Here is an 18594-nt window from a genome sequence, read left to right as displayed (position 1 = left end):
CTCAAGGAAAAGGCAGGCTGGGCACAGTGGCTCATACCTGTAATCCCAGCACTTTGGGAGGCCAAGAAGTGCAGATCACCTGAGGTCAGGAGTTTGAGACCAGCCTGGCCAACATGGTGAAACCCTGACACTACTAAAAATACAAAAATTAGCTAGGAGTGGTGGTATGTGCCTGTAATCCCAGCTACTTGGGAGGCTGAGGCAGGAGAATCACTTGAACTGTGAGGCAGAGGTTGCAGTGAGCCAAGACTGTGCCACCACACTCCACCCTGGGGCACAGAACAAGACTCTGTCTCAAAAAAAAAAAAAAGGAAAAGGCAGAGAGCAGAGAAATTAGTTTCCAATGAGAAGGTGAAGGTATTTACAGTTGTTGTTCCCTCTTATTTAATGTGGGATTTTTTTTTTTGGTTGCTGTCAAGACATTCTCTTTATGTTTTATTTTCACCTGGTTGACTATGACATGTGTAAGTATGGTTTTGTTTTATTTTGCTTAAATCTCACTGTGCTTGTTCCCCTATACTGTGAGGTAATTCTGAAGTAAGTAACTCTAGTAATAAACTATCAGAAGTACAACCACTAACAGTTACATTTTCTATCTTAATAAATTACAATTAAGAAATGAGTATTCACTATAAGAAAAATAGGTATTTTAATCTGTAAAACAGATTAGCAAACTACGTTATGTTCATAAATAAGTATTTATTAAATAGCTTTAAAGTCAATAGCAGAAAAAGAAAATACATAAAATAAAATGTGTAACTTCCAAAGATCTTTTACCTTCTTTCATTTACAGAGACCTTGGGGCTTCAGGCAGAGTCAGAAAGCAAGATGCCATTATCAATTCACAGTTAAACAAAGCTTTCCTCCACGGCCCCCCCGCCCCGCAATTCCAAGTCTCACTCTTTCACCCAGGCTGGAGTGCACTGGCTCAATCTCGGCTCACTGCATCCTCCACCTCCCCGGTTCAAGCTATTCTCCTGCCTCAGCCCCCTGAGTAGCTGGGATTACAGGTGTGCGCGACCACGCTCGGCTAATTTTTGTGTTTTTAGTAGAGATGGGGTTTCACCATGCTGGTAAGGCTGGTCTCAAACTCCTGACCTCATGATCTGCCTGCCTAGACCTCCCAAAGTGCTGGGTTTACAGCCGTGAGCCACCATGCCCAACCTAAACAAACCTTTTGCCAAGGAAAACTAAAACACCTGTATGAATTAACTAAATTGTTCCCATTTTCAACAATGAAAGGAAATTAAAAACTTTACTGAATGTCACACACTTGGCTTATCTGAAGGGAAATAATGTAGATAACACCGCTAATTTTAAATTATCAACCCGATACAACATAAATGGCTCTCTAAAACAATATCGGGTATTTTTACTATGATTCAGCTTCCCTGAAACATGCAGATATAATATCTCAGACTGTACTACCTAATAGCAATCTTAAACAAGTAAAGCTATTCCTCCTAGGACAAGTTTCTGACTTTGCTGAATTAAAACATTTTCCCAGCATATTTCATATATATTTCAACATACTTCACCAAAATGAAAACACTGGCAAAAATTTCTCCAAAAAAGGTATTTCACCATCATTCCAGTAAACTTTGGGACAGTTCACCAAAACTGAACAAAATTCAGGACCAAGAGCCATTCATTTGCTCATTCAATAAATATTTACCAAACACCAAATAACCACTGTCCCTATCTCTCCAAGTGCTTGTAAGCTTCTGGCAGGAGTATTAAGACTTCTACTGGCCGGATGCAGTGGTTCATGCCTGTAATCCACCACTTTGGGAGGCTGGGTGGGTGGATCACCTGAGCTCAGGAGTTCAAGACCAGCCTGGCCGATATGGTGAAACCCCATCTCTACTAAAAATATAAAAATTAGCCAGGTGTGGTGGCCCATGCCTGTAGTCCCAGCTACTTTGGAGGCTGAGGCAGAATTGCTTAAACCCAGGAGATAAAGGCTGCAGTGAGTTGAGATCATGCCATTGCACTCCAGCAAAACTCCATTTCAAAAAAAAGACTTCTATTATACTTGCTCTTCTATCAACAGAGGAAGACATCTTGTAGCCTCAATAGTTCACAACCCTATTCCCAGGCCACCAAGCAGCAGCCAGAGCAGGGAAAGCGTTGCCCAGCAAGAAAAACTATGTTGTTTCTTTCCTCTCTCTTCCCTTCTCTTCAACATCTATGACCAACTCCAAGCAGGTCTTATCTATTTAGCCTGCTTGAAAATAGGAATTCTCTACTACAAACGAGCATCACTCAATGCTATGAGTGTACCAGCCTCTACCTACTCTGGAGTACTTTCATAGATGTTCTGCAATATGATCCTCAAATAAAGTCTTCTGTGTTGGGATAGGGGCATTTTACTCTTTACCCCATTTTACAGAAGAGAAAGATGAAACAGATGGTTATTCCTAATATCATGTAGTACTACCTAAATTAAGGAACTAAGTGAAGTGATGCAGCTCTTGAATAGAAAGCAATCCTATTCCAGGGTGAAGGACATATATTTCATTCATTTTCTCATTCTACATACATTTATTGGCAACAACTGTAAGTAAAGCACTGAAGCACGGTCACAGGCCTTGTAGAGAGCATAGAAAAGAACAGAGCCTAGTCTCTCAAACTCAGAGTTTATAGTCCTGTAAGGAAAAGACATATATATGTAAATAATTATAATATAAGCAAAAATATGAACCTTGCAAAAAGAGAGGCACAAACAAAAGAGTTCAGAAGTGGGGTAGCAACTAAAAGTTGTCCCTCTTGTTTCAAATACAGATGCTCCTCAACATATGATGGAGTTACATTCTGATAAATCCATCATGAGTTGGAAATGTCCTAAGTCAAAACACATTTAATAACACCTGTCCTACCAAACATCATCGCTTAACCTAGCCTGCCTTAAATGTGTGCAGAACACTTACGTTAGCCTACAGTTGGACAACATCATCTAACACAGAGCCTATTTTATAAAAAACTGCTGAACATCTTATGTAATTTACTGACTACTGTACTGAAAGTGAAAAACAGAATGGTTGTATGGGTATTCAAAGTATGATTTTTACTTGAATATCATTTGCACACCAATGCAAATTCAAAAAATTGTCAAACTATTGTACGTTGAGGGCTGTTTGTACTCTTTCGGAGTTACATAGATTTAAATAAAGTTTCTTTCTTCATTGAAACCAGGGAGCACTTTTAATTCATCTTATCTACTTGGTATCAGGCACAAAGAAGGGACAGGAGGAAGGACTGATAGATGAAAGGAAGAGTTGACAAGGGCTGACAGGTTTTTCTAGCATATTTTGTAAGTTTCATTTGGATTAAAAAAAGGTCGGGGCGGGGGGGATAGTGCAAAGCCCAAAGTATGTGTGGGGCTCTTAAAATCCCTCCTCACATACAAGTTTCTTGCCCTACTTCTCATCAATTAAAGATTTACTTGGTATTAACTCATCTTTTCAGAAGAGTTAGGCCTAGCACTGTGAGTCACTGTAATCAAACAGTTTTCCTCCAAAGAAACATAAATCCTCTGGACAGTTCTGACTTGGAAGAGGTGGGAGGACGCAGAAAAATTACACAGCATAAAGCCCTGAGGGGAAAAGTATAAAACCTGAATTTACGACCTTCATTGCAAGCTAGGAGTGATGAGTTATACCCACCATCAGAAGTTACTAGAGTTAATTACTTCACAGGTACCTCACAGTACAAAGGAATGAGACTGGGTTAAAGAAAGGCAAAGTTTTAAAGAAAGGACCCCCCCATACACACACACACAAGAAATGCTAAAAAATTAACTTTGAATGTAAAAAGAGTGTGTTAGTGTCTTTTCAGGATAACTGTGTTAATATATATGCTGCAATAAACTGTTTATGAGACCAATCCCAAGAAACTGTTTCTACTGGCCAGCAGGAACATTTCCTGTCATATGCCATGTCCTATTTACTTCCATCATCAGAGAAACCCAAGCATCCAGGTCACCATTTATCACCTAGACACTTGTCCCCATCCAGTCCCTACCCTGACTCAAGCTCATGGACATTCCAGACCTTCCCTACCCTTTCCCCTATCCCTTGTTTCACACAGATCTACGTTCAATGTCATCTTTCCACTGAGACCTTCGCTAACCACCTTGTCTAAAACAGCTGCGCCCATTCTATTCTTAGTTTCTTTTTTTTTTTTTTTGAGACACAGTCTCGCTCTATCGCCAGGCTGGTGTGTAGTGGCGCAATCCCAGTTCACTGCAACTTCCGTTTTCTGATTTCAAGCAATTCTCCTGTCTCAGCCTCCCGAGTAGCTGGGACTACAGGCACACACCACCACGCCCGGCTAATTTTTTGTACTTTTAGTAGAGACGGGGTTTCACCATGTTGGCCAGGATGCTCTCGATCTCTTGACCTCGTGATCCGCCCGCCTCGGCCTCCCAAAGTGCTGGGATTACAGGCGTGAGCCACCACGCCCAGCCCATTCTTAGTTTCTTAACCTGCTTTATATTTCTCCTCAGCACTTCTGTGAAATAGCTGGTTCTCTCTTTGTCTATTCTGTATTTGATGTAAACTCCAGAAGAGACAAGGCTTTGTTTACTCTGCTATATCCCCCAATGACTGGTACAATGCCCATATATATTATTTAATAGATATATATTAGCTAAATGAATAAATGAAAAGTCCATGCTTTCATATGCCCTTTAAAATGTTTAACACTTTGCCAATTCCTTGATAGCACATGCAATGAATAATGAGGAGCATTTCCACAGTTATCTACAACATACATAATATGATGATACACACCAAAGATTTCTGAGAATACTGAAGTGGGAGAATAAAACACACAACCAGAGGACTCAAACGACTAACACCTAACCAGTTCCAAGAGGGTGTGTAGGAAATAGTAATGTGAAAAATTCATGTTACAGTACAAAATAAGCTAGCTGTTTTGTTTTGTTTTGTTTGTTTTTGAGGCGGAGTCTCGCTTTCTGTCACCCAGGCTGAAGTGCAGTGGTGGCTCACTGCAACCTCCACCTTCAGGGTTGAGGCAGTTCTTCTCAGCCTCCAGAGTAGCTGAGGTTACAGGCACATGCCACCACACCCAGCTAATTTTTGTATTTTTGGTAAAGACAGGGTTTCACCATGTTGGCCAGGCTGGTCCAAACTCCTGACCTCAAGTGATTTACCCACCTTGGCCTCCCAAAGTGCTGGGATTACAGGCATGAGCCACCTCACCCAGCCACAATCTAGATTTTCTTTCTACCCAGTAAAAGTATTTTCTTTTGCCTTATCTGAAAAATAACAAAGGAAGAAAACATCAGAATTCTAACTGGATTCCCAACTGGGATAATAAAAATGCCTTTGAAAAAATGATGTATCTTAAGCAGCTTGTATTCATTAAAGAACATATGTATCTTCCTTTATCCATAAAGGCAAAATACTGACTGACCCCTTCGTCTGTGACTTTTCTCTTCTTAAAAGCCCTTCTTGATCTAAAATCCTCAAATATCTATTACTTCATCTTTCCTTTTCACTGCCATTCTTCTCCAACTGTGGTCTCTATCTATTAACTTTATTTCCTTACACCATATTCCCCCTGAATTCTCTGTAATGAGGTAACTGTCCAGATAGTCCACTGAAACTGTCCTAGAAGTAAGCAATGCACTCCTAATTATCCACTCCAATGGTCTCTTCTCTGTCCAAATTTCTTTCCTGACTGCTCTATACTGTTGAATACTGATGAGCACACCATGCTCCTGACACCTCTCTAACCCAAGGTCTCCTGGTCCTGCTCCCAGCTCTCTTTTTCACGATGACCACATGTAGGCATAGCCCTCAGTTTTAGGCATAAGAGTTGTAGACTCTATCAGCAGCAAGATACACATGACTTAGAAACTAAACCGATAAGATTTTTCTCCCCTTTATTTCCTTAGGTGGCAGTGTTTCAACATAAGCAATCTAAGGCAAGACCATACCAGAGGAAATAATTTACAAGGAAAAAAATGAAATGTAAGAGAATAAGACATAACTCACTGATGTAAATGCCAGAAGCTCCTCTTCAGTTAATTTATGCACTGGGTTATTCTTTTGAAAATTCGTGCTTTAAATTAAGAAAAAAGGTAAGTTAATTATAAGATGTATGTTGTAGCTAATGAAATATAATTTTTAAAAAGCAAAGTAAACTGCTATATTTTACATATTTGAAAGCAGATATTTAATTATGGTATTATATATAAATGTAGAGTTTGTCAAAGATAAGTACAAAAATAAAACGCTCGGCCGGGTGCGGTGGCTCACACCTGTAATCCCAACACTTTGGGAGGCCGAGGCGGGCAGATCACCTGAGGTCAGGAGTTCAAGATCAACCTGACCAACATGGAGAAACCCCGTGTCTACTAAAAATACAAGAAAATTAGTTGGGTGTGGTGGCGTATGCCTGTGATCTGAGCTACTTTGGATGCTGAGGCAGGAGAATCGCTTAACCCTGGGAGGCGGAGGTTGCAGTGAACCCAGATCATGCCATTGAACTCCAGTCTGGGCAACGAGAGCTAAACTGTCAAAAAAAAAAAAATAAAATAAAATGCTGGCAAATAAAATGTGGTTGGTGTACTAAATGTCAACATAATTTATCTTTTTCTTTTTTTTTTAGACAGAGCTCACTCTGTCACCCAGGCTGGAGTGCAGTGGCACCATCTTGGCTCATTGCAACCTCCACCTCCTAAGTTCAAGGAATCCTCCCAGCTCAGCCTCCTGAGTAACTGGGACTACAGGTGTATGCCACCATTTCCAGCTAATTTTTGTATTTTTTGTAGAGATGGAGTTTCACTATGTTGCCCAGGCTGGTCTTGAACTCCTGGGCTCAAGTGATTGCCTGCCTCAGCCTCCCAAAGTGTTGGGATTACAGGCATGTGCCACTGTGCAGCCAACATAATTTATCCTCCCAGGCAAAAAGAAATTCGATATGTGTCACTTACAAAGAAAATGAAAAGAATTATTATGACATCAAGTTTTATTATTAAACTCATGCAAAAAAATGAAAATATTTGTATAACAGCTGTAAAGGAATCAGAACAATAGACATTCTTAGATCTTGCTGATCCAGGATCAAGTATATAACTGGTATTCATTTTAGAAAACAATTTGGCACTATCTTTTTGAACACTGATATATTCTCAACTCAGTACTTCCATCCTAGATATAGAGCCCGGAGGAATTCTTGAACAGATATATCAAGAATGAGATACATAAATATCCATAGTAATATTGTGTATAATAGAAAAAATCTGGAAACAATCCAAATGTCCAAAAGGAAAATGACAAATTGTGGTATATTCAACCAACAGAATGCTATACTGCAAAGTAAATTGCAGCTACATATAACAACATGAATCACAGGACTACAATAATGAGAGAAAACAAGCAAATCACAGAGGAGTATATATTTATTATAAGATATCACTTTTATAAAGTTCAAAAACAAGCAAATTGAAGCAACTGACTTATAAGCATACAAAACATGAAATTAAAAAAAATTTTTTAAAGGCAAGAAAATGACAAACATGAGATTCAGGATAACAGTTATCTTTTGAGGAGAGGCAGAAGGATGATATGCAGAGGAAGCACACAGGCCGGGCTAATGCTATTTGTCATCTTCTAGTTCTTAAATTGGGTGGTGCGTTCACCAGAGTTCATTTTATTATTATACTACATAACTTACATTTATATATTACATAAATTCTCTTGTATATTACATATGGAATATTAAATATTTTAATATATGGAATATGGTAAATATTCCACATATAATTATAATATATGGAATATTTATGGACATATAATATATATGGAATATAATTCTAAATATTCCCCATATTAACAAATTTTTTTAGCCTATGTGTATAAATATTCCATATATTAAGAATAAAAAGAAAACACTGCCTTATAAAATAGTAACATGTCCTTACAATTTTCAATAGAATTTAAGGATTTTATAACGACCATAAAATGTTTATGTAAGAATTTTTAAATAAACCAATTTTTATTGTTGGAAAAGAAAAAACAATCAATGAATGGAGGAGGAAAGAAGTATGAAACAATTTTATTTAAAACACATACAAGACACACACACATGAATGGATACAAGCAGTTAAGTAGAATGAGATATAAGAGAAGTGGGGCAAGTTCCAGCGCTTGGCCTTCAGGTAAAAATCCAACTCAAGCAGGAGGCCAGTGAACAGCAAGAGTGTAGGGAAGGAGCCTGAAGCTAACCCCACTGTTGTGCCAATCTACAATCTATAAGAATTCACCTCCTCAGGCTAGACAGGTGGCTCATGCCTGTAATCCCAGCACTTTGGGAGGCCGAGAAGGGCAGATCACGAGGTCAAGAGATCGAGAGCATCCTGGACAACATGGTGAAACCCTATCTCTACTAAAAATACAAAAATTAGCTAGGCGTCGTGGTGCGCACCTGTAGTCCCAGCTACTCAGGAGGCTGAGCAGGAGAATTGCTTGAACCTGAGAGGTGGAGGTTACAGTGAGTGAAGATCGCACCACTGCACTCCAGCCTAGGCGACAGAGCGAGACTCTGTCTCAAAAAAAAAAAAGAATCTATTCTTAGCTAACACTAACCAAAGAAATTGTGCTTATAAAGGAAACAGAAGAATACATATACCAACTCACAGGAGATTCGTAATCTCTAACCCTTTAATTGGCTCTCCAAGTATTTTCTCTCGAATCTTCTTCATAGGCACTACAAAATTACTTGTTCATCCAGAACTCTTGAACCTCCTTGAATGAAGGTTCTCCACAGATAAGAGAATCAATATGCAAGGTGTTCAAAGTAGCCAAGTCAGTCATCAACTTACCAGATTCCAAGGATGATAGCGAGCTCTTCAGCACACAGATCGGGCATCTGAAACTGTTCACAATCTGCTAACTTTATCTCATTCAGAACGGTGTCATCATTGAGCTCAAGATTCTAGTGGAATACAAAAGAAAATTCTTAGATCAAATATTAAATTTTATTCATTTAAAAGAATGGCATGTAATAAATTGCTAGAGAGGATAAAGTTAACTGACCTTGTTTACATATGGCCAATAGGCTGTTTCTTGTGAAACACATATTTGGAAACAATTTACCTTGCAGAAATGGAAGATGTACCATCTATACCTCAAGAATACACTAACAATGACAATAATAGGGATTAACAGCTATTGTTGACTGAGCCAAGTACAGAAAAACCCCTCTGCAGATAATTTGACAATTTTCAAATTCATCCATCCTCACAATAATCATAGACAATAGGCATTTCTATCCCCATTTACTGATGAAAAAACAAAGAATCAGATACTTAAAGCTCATCCAAGATCACATACAACATATGTGACAGCATCAGGATTTAAAACTGGATTTGGGAGGCTGAGGCAAGTGGCTGGCTTGAGCCTAGAAGTTCGAGACCAGCCTGGGCAACATGGTGAAACACCATCTCTACCAAAAATACAAAATTTAGCCAGTCTCATAACCTGGTCTTTAAATAGATAAATAGGTAAAAATTTTAAAATAAAATAAAAGAGGCCAGGCACAGTGGCTCATGCCTGTAATCCCAACACTTTGGGAGGCCAAGGTGAGCGGATCATGAGGTCAGGAGTTCAAGACCAGTCTGACCAATATGGTGAAACCCCACCTCTACTAAAAATATAAAAATTAGCCCAGCCTGGTGGCACATGTCTGTAGTCTCACCTACCAGGGAGGCTGAGACAGGAGAATCACTTGAAACTGGGAGGCAAGGTTGCAGTGAGCCAAGATTGCACCACTACACTCCAGCCTGGGTGATAGAGCAAGACTCCATCTCAAAAAATAAAAATAAATAAAATAAAATAATTCTGAAGAATTTTCTAATAGTCACATGTGAAATGTTAACCATATTAATCCTGTAACATGTGCTACATGTTTAATCCCAGCACTTTGGGAGGCCGAGGCGGGTGGATCACGAGGGCAAGAGATCGAGACCATCCTGGTCAACATGGTGAAACCCCGTCTCTACTAATACAAAAAATTAGCTGGGCACGGTGGCGCGTGCCTGTAATCCCAGCTACTCAGGAGGCTGAGGCAGGAGAATTGCCTGAACCCAGGAGGCGGAGATTGCGGTGAGCCGAGATCGCGCCATTGCGCTCCAGCCTGGGTATCAAGAGCGAAACTCCGTCTCAAAAAAAAAAAAAAAAAAAAAAAGAAAAAGAAAAAAGGAAAGAAAGAAAAACAAAACAAGCAAGCAAAAAAAGATTAAATTCTGTATTAAATTGTACATCATTTTCATATATTTCTCATAATAGTCATCCTATCCTATTTATCACCAGGAGATAATTTTTTTACTTTTTTTAGAAATGGGAGTTTCGCTCTTGTTGCCCAGGCTGCAGTGCAATGGTGCGATAGCTCACTGCAACCTCTACCTTCCAAGTTCAAGTGATTCTCCTCCCTCAGCCTCCCAGGTAGCTGGGAGTATAGGCACATGCCATGATGCCTAGCTAATTTTGTATTTTTAGTAGAGACAGGGTTTCACCATGTTGGTCAGGCTAGTATCAAACTCCTGACCTCAAGGATCTACACACCTCAGCCTCCCAAAGTGGTGGTATTACAGACATGACCATGCCAAGCCAATCATTGAGAGATAATTTTCTCTAGGAGAACTCCACATTAAAAAACAACAAACACACTGGTCATGGTGGCTCACGCCTGTAATCCCAGCACTTTGGGAGGTCAAGGTGGGCAGATCACTTGAGGTCAGGAGTCTGAGACCAGCCTGGCCAAGGTGATAAAATTCCATATCTACTAAAAAAAATACATAATTTAGCGTGTAATCCCAGATACTTGGGAGGCTGAGGCAGAAGAATCTCTTGAATCTGGGAGGCGGAGGTTGCAGTGAGTGAGAGCGTGCCACTGCACTCCAGCCTGGGTGACAGAGTGAGACTCTGTCTCAACAATAAATTAAAAATAATAATAAATAAAAATAAATAAAAAACAACAAACAGGCCAAGCGTGGTGGCTCATGCCTGTAATTCCAGCATTTTGAGAGACCAAGGCGGGCAGATCACTTGAAGTCAGGAGTTCGAGACCAGCCTGGCCAGCATAGTGAAACCCCGTCTCTACTAAAAATATAAAAATTGGCTGAGCATGGTAGTGCATGCCTGTAATCCCAGCTACTTGGGAGGCTGAGGCAGGCGAATAGCTCTAAAACTATGAGGCGAAGGTTGCAGTGGGCCGAGATTGTGCCACTACACTCCAGCCTAAGCAAAAAGAGTAAGACTCTGACTCAAATAATAATAATAATAATAATAATAATAGATTACTGAATAAAGTGCTTGGATTGTACAATTAAATATCTTTCCATAGATGCTGTGTTATGGCCTAAAAATCCAGCTTATGACAGCTAATCTAAGGCTTAGAGAGAGGCTTAGGTGATATCAAAAAGCTTAAGGAGGAGAGTCTAGTACATATAAGTAGGAAATGAGGGAGAGAGCACAGTTTCCTCACCAGCATCAACCCTAGCAGTACACATACTGGTTCAGGCATGGCTCTATGTACTTCAGGTGGTATAGAGTGCACTCTGCACAGTCTTTTCCCTGAGTTTTGGCCTCTCTCCCTTCCTTTCTTCATTCTCCTTTTAGAATCAACAGCTGCTCTTCACTAAAGTTATCACAAAAGGAAACAACAGGGTACTTGGAGCAGTCCCAGGAATAGGCAATATCTCATCTAAGGCCTTCCCTAGGATTAACAATTGCTGCCACACTTCTTACCCATCTCTAGTCCCTTCCCTTGGCATTATTCTTAGCACAGAAGAAAATTTTAGTGTTTAGCATACCCAAGGTAAATTTGCTTACAGGCTCTGAAATGAGGACATAGGCTTTAAAGACAGCAAAATCAACCAAAGGACAATAAAAAATGTAGTTGACAGGCTGGGCATAGTGGCTCATGCCTGTAATCTCAGCACTTTGGGAGGCCGAGGCAAGTGGATCAACTGAGTTCAGGAGTTCAAGACCAGGCAGGCAAAAACAGCAAAATCCCGTCTCTACTAAAAATATAAAAATTAGCCAGGCATGATGGCGTGCTTCTATAGTCCCAGCTATTCAGGAGGCTGAGGCAAGGGAATTGCTTGAACCCAGGAGGCAAGGTTGCAGTGAGCTGAGACTGGGCCACTGCACTCCAGCCTGGGTGGCAGAGGGAGACACCATCTCAAAAAAAAAAAAAAAAAGTAGTTGGGGATTTCTGGGACCAGAAAATACATGCATAAATACTAAAGGCCTTCATGGAAGCAGCTGGAGTGGACGATAATTAGGTAAACTGACCAAGAGTCATAATTCAAACTAAAGAAAAGAATTCATTAGACATGTCAAATAAAAATACTAAGGCAACCACCACCCACTAATGACAGAGCAACAAAAGGGAGATCACAAAATTGGTGAAAAGGAATTCTGATCATCTGTTTATATATTTAGAAAAAGCCTAAGAGATTCCAAGTCTCTGAATGTTCAAAAATAGCCAGAGAAGACAAGCATAAGGAGACAAATATGATAGCAGCTAGAAAAATCGGTCTCTACCCAGTCTGCCTTTTGTATTTCTTCAAGAGGGGTAATACATAACTAACTGCATTATTAATTCATAGTTATTGAATCATAGAAGAGAAGCACTATTTATCTCTATATACAGGTCAGGAAAAAAAAGGTTTAAACACCAGTTCTCCCTGCCCCAGCCACCCTGAAAAGGCTCAAGAAAGGATAAAATGAAGAATCTCCCCAACCCACTCAGTGTTTTTATGGTACTCACCTACTGAAATTGTTAGACTGAGGTGTTAATTGAATTTAATAACTTATAATCCTACTTGCCTTGGTTAAATGTTCCTGAGGAGTGGGTGCTGGAGTGAATTCACAATTTGAAAGGACATCCCCTTCTCTTCTTACATCTAGAATCAGTTGTGCCACATAATTTTCCTGGAACCGTGTTCTTTTTCCTAAAGCACCTGAAAAAACAATAAAATTATATCTACTGACTTCCCAATCAGACCTACTGTACAATTATGAAGAGTAATATTTTCAGAGTGCTTTAGAGTTAAAAAGTATTTTCTCCATTTCACATAAGAAAATCCTGCGGCCCAGCCTCAGGTTTTAAATGACTTATAAAATTAGAAAGCCAATAAGCTCTGGTGCCAGGACTCAAACCCAGGATTTCTGTCACTAGATTCCACATATTAATTTTTGCATCAAACCACCACTCTTAAAACACACACACACACACACGCACACGCACACGCACACACCCCTTGAGTGTTTAGGTAGAACTATTATTATCTCTTTTTCACAGATGACAAAAACAAAGGTTCTAAGGAATACAGTCATGTGTTCACAATCACAGGTCTTCTCATCCAAACCAGAGCTTAAAGTCAGGGTCTTCTGGTTCTAAATCAACTGTTTATTACACTATCTAACTTCCTGTTAGACCGAAATTTTTTCATTATGTCTCTGAAATAACTCGCTACAGAATAGCTGGTTTCAAACCACTTTAAAAGAAGGAAAAGTTCCAACATCCATTCTCTGGACAGAGTCAGATTACAAAGACCTTTGATTGCAGAGACCAGTCTAGGAAGTCTGGATTTCATCCTGTGATAAGTCTAGCTGGCTCTAAGTTATATATTAACCTTTTAAACATGTTGTGCTAAAGATAGCCACTGAAATTGTTCAACACAACTTACTCTTTTTTTCTTTTTCTTTTTTTGATATGTAGTCCTGCTCTGTCACCAGGCTGAAGTGCAGCGGCACAATCTCAGCTCAATGCAACCTCTGACTCCCTGGTTCAAGTGATTCTCCTGCCTCAGAGTCCTAGTAGCTGGGATTACAGGCACACGCAACCACGCCCAGCTAATCTTTGTATTTTGGTCTCCATCTCCTGACTTCGTGATCTGCCCACCTCCACCTCCCAAAATGCTGGGATTACAGGCGTGAGCCACCACGCCCAGCCACAGCTTACTTTTTATAGTAAGGCTACAGATGAGTGGAAAAAAAAAAGAAACCTGATTCTCATATTTGTGAACGTCACATTTGTATTTCTAAGTTCTTCACCCCTAACTTGGAAAACAAAGTATGAAGAACTACCTAGTAAATATACCAACAATTAAGTACTATGACATTAATAGTCCCAAAAAAGCCTCAAAGGATCAAAATATTTAAAAACATAACTTCTGAAACTAACCTCACAAGTTATATTACATATATTTTTGTATACAGACCGCTTATACATGGCCGCTGTTCCAAGTCATACATGGCCGTTGTTCCAAAGGTTATAAGCTGGATATTAAACAACTTTACCCCTACACACACAATGTAACAAAAGCTGGCTAAGATTCCAGACCAGCCCACAAAATCACATTTATTCATAATATATCTCAAGGATTTTACTGATAGAATTAGTTCAACAAGAAGCACAGAATGTGGGGGCTCAGAACAGGTCTTAGAGATAATCTAGGCCTAGCCTAGGGAGGACGCACAGGTTCAATCAATTCAACACCTAAAAACAGGTAATCATATCCTGGAATGTTCAACCCAGGTTTAACAGGTATAAATGGTGTGATCAATTGATGATATCTGATTTCCATTAATTTACTCAATATTTAACGTAAATTATATTGTGAGGCATTAGGGATACAGCAATACATACAAAGAAAGCAATGCGTCCTATCTGATATTCAGAAGAAACACAGAGGTCTAAGGAGAAATTCTGTAGTTCATTCATCTGTTCACACACATTGATTGAGTGCCTACCATATGTTCTAATGTTCTAATGCATTGAAGAAACATCAATTAAGGCACTGAAGAAACATCAAGTAAACAAAATAGTCAAAAGTTTTTGCTTGTAAAGAATACAAAATGATGGTCAGGTGCAGGGGCTCACACCTGTAATTCCAGCACTTTGGAAGGCCGAGGTGGGGGGATCATGAGGTCAGGGGTTTGAGACCAGCCTGGCCAACATGGTGAAACTCCGTCTCCACTAAAAATACATTAGCCAGGTGTGGTGATACACATCTATAATCCTAGCTACTCAGGAGACTGAGGGAGGAGAATCGCTTGAACCCAGGAGGCGGAGGTTGCAGTGAGCTGAGATCGCGTCACTGCACTCCAGCCTGAGAGAGAGAGCAAGACTTTGTATCAAAAAAAAAAAAAAACACACACAAAATAATATATATAAAAAAAAATCCAAGATGGGCCAGGAATGATGGCTCAGGCCTATAATTCCAACACTTTAGGAGGCCAAGGCAGGTGGATCACCTGAGGTCAGGAGTTCAAGACTAGGGCGGCCAGCATGGTGAAACCCGTCTCTACTAAAAATACAAAAAAATTAGCTGGGCACGGTGGCGCGTGCCTGTAATCCCAGCTACTCAGGAGGCTGAGGCAGGAGAATTGCCTGAACCCGGGAGGCGGAGATTGCGGTGAGCCGAGATCGCGCCATTGCGCTCCAGCCTGGGTATCAAGAGCGAAACTCCGTCTCAAAAAAAAAAAAAAAAAAAAAAAATTAGCTGGGCATGGTGGCAGGCATCTGTAATCCCAGCTACTCAGGAGGCTGAGGCAGGAGAATCGCTTGAAACCAGGAGGCAGAGGTTTCAGTGAGCCAATGTCATGCCATTGCACACCAAACTGGGCAACAAGAGCAAAACTCCCTTCCCCCACCCTCCACCCTCAAAAAAAAAGGCAGCTGGGCGAGGTGGCTCATGCCTGTAATCCTAGCATTTTGGAATGGAGGCAGGCGGATCACCTGAGGTCAGGAGTTCAAACCTAGCCTGGTCAGCATGGTGAAACCCCATCTCTACTAAAAATAAAAATAAAAAAAAATTTAGCCAAGTATGGTGGCAGGCACCTGCAATCTCAGCTATTCAAGAGGCTGAGGCAGGAGAATCACTCAATCACTCAAACCTGGGAGGCCGAGGTTGCAGTGAGCCGAGATCATGCCATGGCTTTGAGCCTGGGTGACAGATCTAGACTCCAACTCAAAAAAAAAAAAAAAAAAAATCAAGATGGGAACAACAGGTGGGTATTTACAAGAAAGGGCAATGCAGAGAGGCCAAACTTGGTCAGGAAAGGCTTCTATGCACCCATCCCCAAAGGCTCAAAAGTGTATTTGTATACTGCCTGGCTGCTAACTATTACTAACACGTTTAACTAGATGAGCACAATAAATGGGAACCTCTAGGAGTGAGGACAATATATCATTTCAAATGTATTCTAAACTATAAATTTGTAAATAAAAGCTTTAAAGTTTATTTTTGTAAAGCAAATAGAATATAGAAAATTAAATACCAGCACACAATTCAAACTGCCAATGTATATAGTTTTATCATAAAAATAAAATCAATTATCCACAAAAAATAAAAGTCTTACCCGTCAAATCAATTTGTAATTGGCTGATGTCCTTAGCAATATTCAACTGATCTTTTGCTTTTCTGTACTCATAATAATATAAAAACACATATGCACATTCCAGATGGAACTGAATAGCCAAATATCGACCTGAATCATCTACAAACAGATTCTGTAGTTTCATCACTGCAAGACAAAAGATAAAACATTAAAAATTACAGTGAGAATGTGTAAAATATTGAGTCTATAATATATAAAGGATATAATACATAGTCTCCGTTCTTAAATAATTTTAAACATAGGGCGTGAGGAACACAGGAACACTAATAGTTACCAGCTAGCATTCTCTGAACACTTACATGCTCCAGACATGAGCTAAGGACATTATGTACGTTATCTCCTTTCTTCCACACAATCCTGGGAGATATGATTCATAACCCTGCTCTTTCTCAGAGGGTTTATCTTAACCATGCCATAAAAAAAAATGGTAGGGGGTGGCTGGCAAGATGGCTGAAGAGCAACAGCTTCGGCCTCCAGCTCTCAGCGATCAACGCAAAAGATGATGATTTCTCCATTTCCAACTGAGGTACCTGGCTCATCTCATTGGGAATGGTCACACAGTGGGTGCAGCCCACGAAGAGAGAGCAGAAGCAGGGTGGGGCATCAGCTTACCTGGTAAGCCCAAGGGGTAGGGGAACTCCCTCCCCTAGCCGAGGGAAGCCATGAAGGAGTCTGCTCTAAGGAACTGTGCATTCTGGCCTAGATACTACGCTTTTCCCACAGTCTTTGCAACCCACAGACCAGGAGATTCCCTCTGGTGCCTACACCACCAGGGCCCTGAGTTTCAAGCACAAAACTGGGCAGCCATTTGGGCAAATACCAAGCTAGCTACAGGAGTTCCTTTTCCTACCCCAGTGGCACCTGGAACACCAGCAAGACAGAACCATTCACTTCACTGGAAAGGGGCTGAAGCCAGGAAGCCAAGTGGTCCAGCTCAGCAGATCCCACTCCATGGAGCCCAGCAAGCTAAGATCCACTGGCTTGAAATTCTCACTGCCAGCACAGCAGTCTGAAGTTGACCTGGGATGCTTGAGCTTGCTGGGGGGAGGCACATTCACCATTACTGAGGCTTGAGTAGGTAATTTTCCCCTCACAGTATAAACAAAGCCACAGGGAAGTTCGAACTAGGCAGAGCCCACTGCAGCTCAGCAAAGCCGCTGTAGCCAGACTGCCTCTCTAGATTCCTCCTCTCTGGGCAGGGCATCTTTAAAAGAGAGGCAGCAGCCCCAGTCAGGGCTTATAGATCAAACTCCCATCTCCCTGGGACAGAGCAGCCGGGGGAAGGGGTGGCTGTGGGTGCAGCTTTAGCAGACTAAATATTCCTGCCTTCCAGCTCTGAAGAGAGCAGCAGATCTCCCAGCACAGTGCTTGAGCTCTGCTAAGAGACAGACTGCCTCCTCAAGTGGGTCCCTGACCCCCGTGCCTCCTGAGAGACACCTCCCAGCAGGAGTCAACAGACACCTCACACAGGAGAGCTCCAGCTGGTATCTGGCAGGTGCCCCTCTGGGATGAAGCTTCCAGAGGAAGGAACAGGCAGCAATCTTTGCTGTTATGCAGACCCCGCTGGTGATACCCAGGCAAGCAGGGTCTGGAGTGGACCTCTAGCAAATTCCAGCAGACCTGCTGGAAGGAAATCTAACAAACAGAAAGGAATAGCATCAACATCAACAAAAAGGTGATCCACACAGAAACCCCATCTGAAGGTCACCAACATCATAGATAAAAAGGTAGATAAATCCACAAAGATGAGGAAAAACCAACACAAAAAGGCTGAAAATTCCAAAAACCAGAACACCTCTTCTCCTCTTCTCACAACTCTTCACCAGCAAGGGAACAAAACTAGAAAGAGAATGAGTTTGACAAAATGACAGAAGCAGGCTTCAGAATGTGGATAATAACAAACTCTTCCAAACTAAAAGAGCATGTTCTAACCCAATGCAAGGAAGCTAAGAACCGTGAAATAAGGTTAGAGAAATACTTAACTAGAATAAACAGTTTAGAGAACATAAATGACCTGATGGAGCTGAAAAACACAGCATAAGAACTTCATGAAGCATACACAAGTATCAATAGCCGAATCGATCAATCAGAAGAAAAAAAATAACAGAGATTCAAGATCAACTTAATGAAATAAAGTGTGAAGACAAGA

General features: G+C 40.7%; 1 protein-coding gene across 3 annotated transcripts in view; it reads right to left on the bottom strand.

Moving 5' to 3' along the window:
- TTC27 (tetratricopeptide repeat domain 27) overlaps window positions 1–18594 on the bottom strand; it is a 191180-nt gene that overhangs the window by 144233 nt on the left and 28353 nt on the right. For all 3 annotated transcript variants that reach the window (XM_021674421.2, XM_021674423.2, XM_021674422.2), the window contains exons 6-9: window positions 16407–16571; window positions 12867–13000; window positions 8855–8967; window positions 6024–6090 (exon numbers count right to left, since the gene is read on the bottom strand). In XM_021674421.2, the coding sequence (XP_021530096.2) occupies window positions 6024–6090; window positions 8855–8967; window positions 12867–13000; window positions 16407–16571 (479 nt within the window). The remainder of the gene's footprint in view (window positions 1–6023; window positions 6091–8854; window positions 8968–12866; window positions 13001–16406; window positions 16572–18594) is intronic.

The sequence above is a fragment of the Aotus nancymaae genome, unplaced genomic scaffold (assembly GCF_030222135.1).
Source record: "Aotus nancymaae isolate 86718 unplaced genomic scaffold, 86718_ANA_hifiasm-v0.15.2.pri h1tg000057l, whole genome shotgun sequence".
Taxonomy (NCBI): Eukaryota; Metazoa; Chordata; class Mammalia; order Primates; family Aotidae; genus Aotus; species Aotus nancymaae.
This window is presented reverse-complemented; position numbering and strand designations above follow the sequence as displayed.